Source organism: Gouania willdenowi, chromosome 13 (genome assembly GCF_900634775.1).
Source record: "Gouania willdenowi chromosome 13, fGouWil2.1, whole genome shotgun sequence".
NCBI classification, from domain to species: Eukaryota; Metazoa; Chordata; class Actinopteri; order Blenniiformes; family Gobiesocidae; genus Gouania; species Gouania willdenowi.
Window position 1 is genome coordinate 32,940,164 of NC_041056.1, and position 12,058 is coordinate 32,952,221.

The 12,058-nt window shown below is 40.1% G+C and overlaps 1 protein-coding gene across 6 annotated transcripts in view; it reads right to left on the reverse strand.

The window, feature by feature from the left end:
- Positions 1-12,058, reverse strand: part of gkup (glucuronokinase with putative uridyl pyrophosphorylase) — a 106,781-nt gene that overhangs the window by 90,783 nt on the left and 3,940 nt on the right. For 5 of the 6 annotated variants that reach the window (XR_003675320.1, XM_028463771.1, XM_028463773.1 and 2 more), the window contains exons 2-7: positions 10,955-11,061; positions 7,880-7,924; positions 7,613-7,766; positions 7,429-7,500; positions 6,186-6,274; positions 5,956-6,112 (exon numbers count right to left, since the gene is read on the reverse strand). Coding sequence is in view for 5 of the 6 variants with exons in the window: in XM_028463771.1 (XP_028319572.1) it covers positions 5,956-6,112; positions 6,186-6,274; positions 7,429-7,500; positions 7,613-7,766; positions 7,880-7,924; positions 10,955-11,061 (624 nt within the window). In the remaining variant the exon portion in view is untranslated. Of the gene's footprint in view, positions 1-5,955; positions 6,113-6,185; positions 6,275-7,428; positions 7,501-7,612; positions 7,925-10,954; positions 11,062-12,058 lie in introns of those variants that run through there. The other variant, XM_028463774.1, reaches the window with a different exon arrangement.

Consider the following 12,058-nt stretch of genomic DNA (forward strand, 5'->3'; position numbering starts at 1 on the left):
AACTTTGGTTGCCTGTCTATTCTATGGTCAGGACCTCACAGGCTGTCCGTGGAGGTGCCTGAACAAAATCAAAGTAAATAATGACTAGCCGTCCTAGATGCCTGAACAAAAATAACCGGAGCCCGAAGAAAAATATAGAGAACTTATAGTATTAAAAAGCAAAGAACTTCAACCATTTGAGCCTTTCTCATTACAGTCTTTACAATACTCGACTGGTTATCGGTCTATCAACACAGAGTTAATATATAAATATATATATATATATATTTAAAGGCAGCTTTACCTTCGTAGTCCGAATTGGTGTTTGAGGATCAGCCGATGGTTCGTGATCCAGTCTCTGTCCGAGAGGCAGACCACCGCGGGGCAGACCCGGAGTCCCATACCATTAAAAGCTGGCTTTGGGGTTTTAAGCGCGTCCGCTCTCCGGGTACCGGTCCGCGGCCGAAGCCCCTCAGAGCAGAAGATGAATCCTGTTCGTGACGCCAATTGTTACGGTGAAATTTACGGTTACCTCATCTTTGACTTGGAAACACACTCTGTGGTGATAAATGATGAAGACCAGACAGGAGAGATGATGAAGTAATAAAAAATGATTTAATCTAAACTAAATGAAAAGGTACAAAGTGGGATGGACGAAGCATTGGTCTCTCCTGGCCAGGAGAGAGGGCGCGATGAGCAGGAGAAGAAGAAGAGGCCAAAAGTTACTTTTCCCACACATTTATACCCCACCGTCCCACCCACCTTCCTCCTTCCACAGACAACAAAAGAAGGGACCGGGGGGGGGGGGTCAGTGAAAGTTAGATGTGTGTGCGTGTGTGTGCGCGTGTGTGTGTGTGTGTGTGTGGGGATGAGTATGAGTGTGTGTGTGTGTGTGTGTGTGTGTGTATGTGTGTGTGTGTGTGTGTGTGTGTGTGTGTGTGTGTGTGTGTGTGGATGAGTGTGTGTATATGATGTGTGTGTATGTGTATATGATGTATGTGTGTGTGTGTATGTGTATATGATGTATGTGTGTGTGTATGTGTATATGATGTGTGTGTGTGTGTGATGTCTGGGGAGGGTTTGGACGTGCTCTGGCCTTCGAGATTAAACTGGGGCCAACTGACATTCATTTAGAGAAGCTGTATCATGGGAGTATACATAATTAATCAATTTTGCCACCACACTGTAATGATGTAATTTTCTACTGCATGCTTTGCAGTTATAAATACAACTAGACCTGCAAGCAGTAATGAAAGGGGGCCAAGCCTTCCCGCGTGACTCTGCCCCGAGGCATTATGGAGCCCATGGATGTGTGACACGAAGGATGACGGGCTTGGGGCGAGCATCAGGACACAGACCAACGTGCCATTTGCAGTGAACACGTGGATATAACGTTTATGAAGATGTGAAAGTTGGCCAAAACGCTTTTGCACCCATTATAGCTCCCCCTAGTGATGCACTTTTTGGTATGGGTGGTCTACGTGCTCTTCAATATGTACCCTGTAAAATTCACAGCCCTCAACATAATACTTGAGCGGAAATAAATGTTTACTGTTTATGTTGTAATAAGCCACGCCCACTTTGTCCAATTGCGAATGACTTCAAGATATGGCCTCAGCAGCGATCCAAGGTCATACCCACTAAATTTGGTAAAAATCAGTCTTGCCATTTAAAAAATACAAATTGCCAATATTTGCAGTGCCCCCTAGTGGCCTAAATTATTCAAATTTGGCTCATACCCCCACAGTCACATGTCAACCCAGGATCTCAGATTTGGTGTTGTTAGCATTTATTTTGACTGTGATATGCAACAGTTCTGCATTTTTATAGCTCACTAGAAAATTTTACTCAGTAAAAATTAACACATATTTTAACTGAACAAAATTATTTGCTAAACTTTAGATCAGGTCCAACTGAAGACTTCTATGTGACAAGTTTCATGCTGATTGGACAAAACCCTAAGGAGGAGTTCGACAAAGGTTTTTGTTGTTATGTCGTGACTTACAAAGAGCAATATGCCGTGGGAGTGGGCGTGGCCTATGTCAGAAGATGTGACTCTATGTAGGGAATACGTGGATATTAATTTTATGAAGCTGTGATTTAAAATGTGAAAGTTAGAGGCCAAAATGTGTTTGCAATTATAGCGCCACTTAGTGGCGCAATTTTTGGTCTGGGTGGTCTTCTATATCTACCCTGTAAATTTCACAGCCCTCAACATAGTAACTCAGCTGAAAATTGTTTTCTTTATTTATATTTTATGTTGTAATAAGCAGTGTTGTGCTAGTTACTGAAAAAAAGTAATGCGTTACTAGAAAAAGTAACTTTATTATTATTTATTTTGGGTCATTTGTGTTCATACAGCTTCATATCAGTGCTGTAATAATATAATAATCCACCGTTGATCAACTGCTATAAAACAACCATAAATGATGTGCATATAAAGCACAAAACAGCTGCTCCAAAATTAAAACAATTATTTTTCAGCCTCAGCACAGTAATGTAAAGTAAATTGTGCATATTATAGGTGCACTTTCTGCTGTTGAAAATGCTTGTAAAAATAAATGTGGAAAAACTAATTCACAGCATTTTTCTCAGCTACACAATGCTAAACATATCAGGTTAATGAGCTGTGCTGTTACCAGTGACTCAGCAGCAGCGACAGGCTGCATATTTACAACAACATACCGTGCAATAGCTTTGCTGATCTGTCCCTGGATAACAGTCACAGTCCGTTAAAATCCAGCCGCAGCATTAGTTTAGCTTCACTGATACATCTTTTGGAGACAAAAATAATGCGGTATTTCCACTCTGAGAAGCACGTCCTATTCTCGCATTGACTCGCCATGATTGGCGCACGTGATGTAAACAGAAACACGCTGACAATGTTTCTTCTTCTACTGTTTAACCGTGTTTGGCACGGCATCCCGCAAAAATATGTAGCGCCACTTGTAAACAGGAAGTACACTGCTTATTACACTGGTAATAAGCCACGCCCACTGTGACCAATCGCAAATAGCTTTGAGATATGGCCTCAGGAGCAACCCAAGGTTATACCCACCACATTCGGTAAAAATCGGTCCTGCCATTTAAGAGATATAAATATCACATATTTGCAGCGCCCCCTAGTGGCCTACATTATTAAAATTTGGCACATACCCCAATTTGCACATATTTTGCCCGAACAAAATTCTTTGCTGAACTTCAGATCAGGATCAACTGAAGACTCTACGTGCCAAGTTTCATGCTGATTGGACAAAAGTTCGAAAAAGTAGGTTTTCCATTTTTCGCAATTTGCTCCAACAAAAGTTAGGCGGAAATGGGCGTGGCCTAGCCCAGCTGATTCAGTGCTATTCAGGGAGTCTGTGGATATAAAGTTTTTGAATGTGCAACATACAGTGTGGGAGTTATAGGCCAAAACGTGTTGACCTTGGTTATAGCGCCACCTGCTGGCGGACATATGTGAGTGGACCCACCCTCCAAAGGGTACTCTATCCTTCCTTGCATGGTTTAGCCTGCAGCACCACTTTTACCGGGGGAAACATAATAATAAAAATCTCAGCGATTACAATAGGGTTCCTAGCGCCGCTTGTTCCCAGGCCCCATGGGCTTGGACCCCTAAATAGGGGTGCACATAAATGGTGCCCACAAGATCAGAAGGTGGAATGCACGTTTGTCCACCTAAGATTTGGGGAAAGGGAAAAAAGCTTTGGAGAACATAGAAGGGAAAGAGTCAGCTCTAATATGCACGGTTCTCCAATGAGGAGTGAAGAGGGGAGGGGCTATAGACACAGCTGTTTCATGCTCTGTGCAGCAGAAAGAAGGGATAGATGAGAAAGTGATGTAGTCAGGCAGTAAGTACTGATGTAAGTTAAAATGAAGAACAGTGGACACATTTTAATGTTAACTTTATAAAAATTATTGTTTTTGTTTTGGTTTGTTTTACAGATGAATTTATCAATATTAAAGGTTCAGTATGTAGAATCGTAAAACTTGTATAGAAATAACAACGCTTAACCTCCCCTCACTGTGTGAAAACCTATTGTCCCTTACTGGTATACTCGTGAATGCACAGAAATGTGGAGCTCTTATCGACTTTTTTCTTAATAAAAAACTAGTGACAAACATAAGGCCTTTATCTTTTGTTATTGGAGAGTTGTGTAACCATTTGTACCCATGGAGACATCTCCTTCTGGAATGTCTGCCATTGCACTTCACTACAGAGGACGTGAACGCGTATCAACTTTAGTCGGGCAGCCAATAGTAACACCCCAAAACAGCTCATGGAGCACTTGGTTTGATAAAAGATCTCCGACTGATTGAAAAGTTGTGTCATGCTCCTGAATTTCTAAACCTCTAATACAGGGCAAGATAAGATGTAAAAGTGTACTGCCCACTCAGAACATTTTGAATTACAACATGCTCAAAGGCAATAATGGATTTTTGCCCAAAAGAAGCCAAAAAACTTACTTATTGCAGCTTTAATTTAAGATACAAAAATAAGAAGAGCACTTCTGAGCTAAGAGAGCTGGCTGTTTTGGGGTTGTTGAATCTCCAATAATTAATATATAGGTCTTAAAACTGTAGTGTATCCCACCTGAAAAACAACAGGTAATAAAATCATGAGTCATACATTGAGTAGCAAACTAATAGTAGAGTGCACCAGAAAGTACTGAAAGCAAAACAAAACAGTTAATCCCAGGCTTAAAGGGCCCGTGTTACGCTAAATCAACTATTATGTGCTTTAACCATCATAAAAGTGCTATTTAGGCTTCATACACATTCCCAAAGTGTTTTTTTCATAGATTCTCTCAAACAGTAGTTAGAGAGTGATTTTCTCCTTTCTTACTGGAGGGCAAGCCCAAACACCTCGATCCAACTTTGACGCGGCACTGAGCTGGAGAAGCTGCTCCTTCAGGAAGCTCTCTGCTGTGATTGACATGTAAACAGACACACCCACAAAGGTGAGCATTTCAGCATCCTTTGCACAGTGCTGTGTATGTATTTTCTACAGTCTATGTATATACCAGCCCCCACGCTCTGTCTTGTGTTTATAAAGCAGCATGAGCTCGGCTACGGAGTGGGTGGGAGGAGGGCGGGCCGTCCTCTGGCCCTACGTCAGCATGCAGGGAGGAAGAAGTCAGTGTCCCTTCTATAGACACGCCCACTCATGAATATACATAAGTAGGACGCAAATCAGCCTGTTTGTGTAGAGTTGCTCAGAAATTGACTTTTCAGAGGCTAAAACTCTGGAAAACAGGTGAGTTTGGGAAAAATAACCTCAAATACTAGGTTTTTTGGGGTTCTTAGAACAAATGGAGATGGGTGAAAAATAGCATGACATGGGACCTTTAAGAAGAGAGAAAGAGGTAGACCTTGTACGGTCACATCTTCTACTGTTTCCTCAAAACAGAGGAAGTGATAAAGATTATGATAATATAATTCTGTGGTATAACAATGTTCAGAGTTTTCTACTAGTTACTGTTGTAAGTGCTTAAAAGCTGCAATTTTAGTATCCCTCTATTCTGTTCCTCTTGTAAGGTGGGTTACAGAAAAAAATCAATTTAAGTAAACACTAAAAAAAAAACAAAGGTGCTCAACTGAGTACCAGATCCAAAACGTTATGTGCACCTGTAGTTATAAAGGTAGTCCTATAAGAGAATAATTTACAAAAAATTGGTGTCAAGACTTTGGTATTAAACTGTACAGGAATTTGAATGAGAGTTATGAGCAACAGTTTGGAAGTAGAACATTCAATTGATGTTATTAAAGGTAACGGTCAATACCAGAAATTACATTTCTCATTCACTTCTGAGAGTTCAGCAATAAAATACTTGCATAACATCAACTGTGTGGAATATGACAGCCAGAATCATAAATACTTATATATGGGTTTAGATGCATTAGATGTTCTACAGCATTTCAACAAGATTAGGTGTTCAGACTTTGTCAGCATTTATAGATCATAACACAACTTACCCAGAATCGTCCGAAGCCTCTGTCATTAGCATGTGGTGGCAAATTCAAGTAGTCTGTTATGTAGGATAATGTGCCTCTCTGAATGCAGTAAAACACCACAGTGGCTAGTCGAGATGGTGTTCGTCCTTCCACGGGTTTTTCCAAAAACTGTGTAATCCTGATGCAGAAAGATCCCACAAAATAAAACACAACACAACCCTCTGGAGCAAAGTGTGACTGAGTGGCCCTACCTGTGAGTGTCAGGGCACACCTCCACAATGCCCCTGCTGCTGGTTTTCTCACTTTCTTCCAGTTCGTAGTATATGACGAGCTCTCCAGGCTGCAGCCATATATATAGATAAACACATTATCTAGAACATTGTAGGAAGTTTACATGTTTTTCCCAGTAATCCTGAATAATGATCATGAGACTTAATCAAAGGTTAACACTGTATGTGGTGCAATCTTTGTGACAGCAAGGCTCATTTTATTCTTGAAAAAAAAAAACATTACATTGCGCAATTATGACTGACACTAAAAAGAAGGGTGAAAGTAAAGCCAATATGGTCATGCTGTTTGAAAATAGTGTTCTTACATTTGATGCAGAATCAGATTAATCAAACACAGGATATGATGTTGAATTGTCCTTTGTGCCAAAAGATGGTAGGAACATGAGATTTACCATTTGAGAGCGGCATGAGAGTGGTTTCTCATGTAGACATAAGAAGGATGTAAATTTTGGGAAGCATCATCAGTGGTGTTCTATTGAATCAGGGGGTGATTCAGCCTTTTTAACACCCTTTGACACCCTCATCAAAGACGGCCAGCTATAAGGTGATCAAGCCTGAGCTTGCATCCATAACCTATCCTATTTACAAAGATTGATTGTACTATGTTATTGAATAGAGAGTGCTGGGAATATATGGCATAGGTCAGCTGTACAAATGTAACTATGGCAGGGGTTGATTATGTGGGATGGGGAGCACAGATTTTTTGACAGGTATTGGATTGAACCAGTTAGATTTTTTACTCATCGACTTCTCCACAATTGGAAAATACTTACTCACAAGTAATAAATGATGCTGGCATAGCTCAAATTCAAATCGCCTCACATCGAATCACCCGATTGGACCACGAGCCAGTCAGGTGATTCATTCAGGCAATGACGCAGTTGCTGCTTCAGACTTGTATGTCATGCAATTTTTTTTTCTCCAACCAAAGCATGCTTTGAAGCAGTGGTTTTATGGAATTGTAATTAAGTGTTCAAAGCATGCATCAGAGCTTCAGTATCACACCACCATCACTGGAAAACACATTCACTTCTGCTCCAGATGGTAAAATTCTTACCCATCTTTTCAAGCAAATGTTTGACTCATGAGTGGCTAAACACCACATGACAAAAAATGGTGTAGATGTATTATATGCTTACAAAGGTTAGTATAAACCTCAAGCATGTGCACATTTTATCACTTTCTATCAAGCAAAAACACTCACCTTTGACCTAAAGAAGCGAATGACTTGAGCAATATCAAAGTTCAGGTCTTCACACAGCATATCTCCTGCAATCTGCTTCCACACAATAAAACCACATCACACACACAAAAAAAATGACATTGTAAAACAAAAATTATAAACTACATTCCTAAATATATGTAGACAAAAGTCAGATTCACCGCACCACCATAATGTCGTCCTGCAGTTTACGACTCCTTATGACTAGTTCAAGGTCAGCCACAGCCCCAAGGCAGTCCTCCAATGTTGTGCTGCCATCATTTACAACATTTTCAATAGGAAAATCATTAGCTGTAGCCCAGCGCTCATAATGCTTATACCTGCACAATGGTTGAAAAGGACCGTAGAGTAAGCGATGCCAGGTTGAATTTATAAATCTGGAAAGGTTGTTAAATCATCAGTCTTTCAGTGATGGGCTAAAACTGGTACTCACTTGTCTGCATTAGTGACCATATAGACATCTGAGAACAGCTGCCTCCTGAAGTGAAAATAGATGGTTTCCAAAATAAGTTTTAAGCCAAAATGCATTTTTGGCCTAAAACTTTCACATTTTAAATCACATCTTCATAAACTTTATATCCACGTGTTCCCTAAATAGTCTTGCATCTTCTGACGTATTAGAGGTTGTAAATGAAAAGATTAGTGCGCTAGCGTCCCCTCAACCTGAAGTCAAAAGTTGAAGTTTTAGGATTTCATTTTTAGTATATGTGACTGTGCCGTTCTCATTAATTTATGAGGTCTTGCAGCCCACGTGCGCGATTGACACAAAATGCCTCCGCTATCTACCGGTAGATAGTGATCGTTGTATTGTGCACCCCTGAACTAGGAAATTAAAAAACGGCGATATAAAATTCAAAGGTTTACGAAAATAAAATCAAGCAGCAACCCTCCTCTTTCCCGTAGCAGCTCAGTGCTTTGTTTACAACATGGTGGGCATACTGTTGCACACTGTTGTTTTTGTAGTAATGCACCTAGAAAACAAACTGGCTGGATAAGCCAATGAGAAAACGCCACGGTCAGTGCCCTTTTTTCTCGATACAAAGCGGTGGATTGAGCAGTGTTGTGCAATTCTTCTTCACAATGTTAATGGTGAAGCGACACTGCGACCAGCTGTTCGTGTTTGCTACTGCATTACATTTATAAATTACAATTGTGCCTTCAATTATCAATGTTCAATTACAACTCAATTGCGATTAGGGATGTCCGGATACAACTTTTTCACTTCCGATATGATATCGATATTGCTGCCTTGCGTATCGGTCGACACCGATATTGATCCGATATAATATCAGCACATATCATCAACATACTATCAACATACTTTTATTACTTATTTTGTAGTGTGTAATGTTAGAAAAGGCTTGATCAAGTGATGTTATTCAAACAGATAACAATAGTCAGCAACAGTAGGTTAATTTGTTGGAGTGTGAACCACAGTCACCTATGGATAGAAGTGCTGGAGCGGAAAATTTTATCAGAAAGCTTATATCGGTGATTTTAGATGTAAGCCGATAAAATCCGATATTCGTTTTCTGACTGATATCGGACCGATAGCCAATATCAATACCGGATCGGGGCACCTCTAATTACGATCAAGTTGACAGCCATTTTCTCCATTTACAGTTATTCTTTTTTGCGCCAAAGTAAAATGCTCCTTAAAGCTGCAATATGTAACTGTTTTTGGCATTATTTGGTCAAAAGTCCATAATCATCTTTGAGCATATAATAATCAAAGTGTTCTGCGTGGACAGTGAATCTTTCTGCAAACACGTGTGCTCCATGAGGTGTTTTTGCTATTACTATTGGCTGCTCGACCGAAGTCGAGGGGTGGTCAGGTACCCTTGGTAGTAAACGTGTAATGACGTCCCAGCAAAAGTCTCCATAACAGCGTTAGACACAACAGTTACACAGCAAATCAAGAAAAAAAGCAGACAGAGGTGGGGAATCAACAGTTTAAAGCCACAAACATACTGAGGAGGAACGGATCACTTTGTGCCCTCATGGATCCCTGTGACTGTACAGGGTCCGCCCCACACACACACTGGTGTCAGAGAGAGAGTGATAACAGACGTGTGTATACCAAGATAAGCTTATTCAAGGTGAATTACTCTATAGTCTGCAAGCGGAGTGATGGTTGTCAGTTCGCTCAGCAGCCTTTGTGTGTGCTTGTGGCGGAGACGAGGTGACGGCAGCGGCCGCTGCTTCGGACAGTAACTATAGTGATACGTACATTCATGTCAGAGTCTCTAAAACACCAGAAAAATCTCCACTAACAAAAGATAAAGTCCATAAATTTGTAACTATGTCTCTATTGAGAAAAAAGTTGCTAGAAGTATTCACAAAATATACCAGTAAAGGAGGATAAGCTTCAGTTTTGGTTTGAAAACGGAGCGGAGAAAGGATTTTACATATTGCAGCTTTAAGAGAACCAACAGGTAAAATTGATCTGAAACATATTTTAATAATTCCTAACTACATACAGTATGTGTAAGCCATATAACTATAACAAGGTTCCCTCGTTCTCCCTTCTCTCTCTTTTTTTCCTGTTTCAGGTATCTTGAAGCTGGAGTTGGCAGTTCCTGATATGTAGTTCACAGCTCAATTTTGGATACTCTGATGTTTTCTCTCTCTATCCTGTTCTGTTCTCCTCTTTCTGTCCAATAATCCCAACCAGTCAAGGCAAATGGCTGCTACGTCTGAGCCTGGTTTTGCAAGAGGTTTCTTCCAGTTAAAAGAGAGTTTTTCTCCCCACTGTCGCTGATACTTGTTTGTGTGGAATTGTTGGATATTTTTCTTAAAATTTGTATATTGTGTGATGAGTGCTAGGAAATCACTATTGTTGAAATTAGCGCTATATAAATAAAGTTGAGTTGAGTTAGTTTCTCCATACAGGAGACATCTTAAAGCTGTTATTGTCAACAAAGACTTGAGTGTGAAGTATTAAATAAAATTCATTAAGCATGTTCCAATACTTTTTCCCTGTGTTGTTTCACACACTTTTTGAACATCTTTGTTTTCATGTCAATAACACCTTTAGAAATATATTTACTAAGAACAATAGTGAAGTGTTCAATATTTATTTTACCTATTATATATCTACTCTTGTTATTCATTTTTATTGCTACTATTCTTCTGCTGCTGTACACATTACATTTCCCCACTGTGGGATGATTTAAGGTGTTTCCTTGTAATTAAGTACCAATAAAGTAAACTAGAAACAGTGGGAAAATTTTGCAGTCATTACTGACCAAAGAAAAATACTACAAGAGCTCAAAGACCAGCAGCCCATATTCTCTGTAACAGTGATGATCTATAATATTTAAAAGTATGACAGAAAATGGGACTATTGGTTTTTCACTGCATGTATTCTCGTTCTGGAGATTTGTACAGGTAGTGTGAATCAACACATATTTATAATAAAAGATTTCAACACTGAGGATCTACCGTGACTGGTCTGTCAGTAAAATCATCTGAAATTCCTGTTAATGTTTGTGTCAGTCTTACTTACATGTTGACTATTTCCCACCAGAAGTCAAGAATTTTCTTCCCTCTGGTTCCAGGGAGAAGGGCCTTCGGTACACCAGTAAGATGGCTGTATAGACCCGAGTCGTCATACTGAGGAGAAATAAAAAAAGAAAAGAGAAACACCAAGATTCAATAGCACTTATTACACAAAACAAAAATACAAATGCAACAAATTTGGTTTTGCTCCTTTTTAATGAGCTGAACCTAAAGATCTAAAACTTCTTCTACGTAGACAAAAGATCAATTTCTTACAAATATTGTTCACAAATTTGATCAAATCCGTCTTTGAGAGCACTTTCTTCTTGGTCGAAATAATCTATTCACCTCAAGATGCTGATTAAAAAGCATGATTATAGCACAGGTGAGCCGAAGGCTGGCCACATTAAAATGCTTGTCAGTCAAGGATAATTAACTCTTCCTTGCACGACAGTAGGGTGACCAACAACCATATGTCCTCTTTTCATGTCTCGTCTGGATAGTCCGGGGATATTTTACAAAATCAATGAATAATCCAAATATCCCAGGGACTTTCAACAAATCATAGAAACACTATATATAAAAAAGACAGGTGTGGCATAAAATGCACTTCACAGACAAATAACTTGCTGAAATATTTAAAATATTATATAACATTATTAGACTTCTTAATACACAATATTAATGTGAATTACAAATAAGATATAATTGTAATCTCAGTATGACTATTTGCGCATGACAATTCTAGCACGGGTCCAATCGCAGGACATGACTGTGTCACCGCAGAAATGGAGGCCAGGGCTTTTCTCACCGAGGAGATGGGATGTGCTGGGACTCGCCTCTATCATTGCGGGAATAAAATCTCCAACAAAGACAAGCACCAGGTCTGCTCGAGCTGTCTGAAGCTGGAACCACGCCCGGCTGGCTGTCGACTCCCCAGGCTAATGTCGGCACAGCGCGGTGTTCAACACAAAAAGCCTCTGCTGGTGGCAGGCGCGTCAGGCGAGCCTGTCCGGGCAGGACCCCTTCCTTCCTCCTCAAGGTGTCCAGCACCGTAGTGAGAGAACCACTGGAGGAGGCGAGCCTGAAGTTTGCCTTTCTGAAAGCTGTT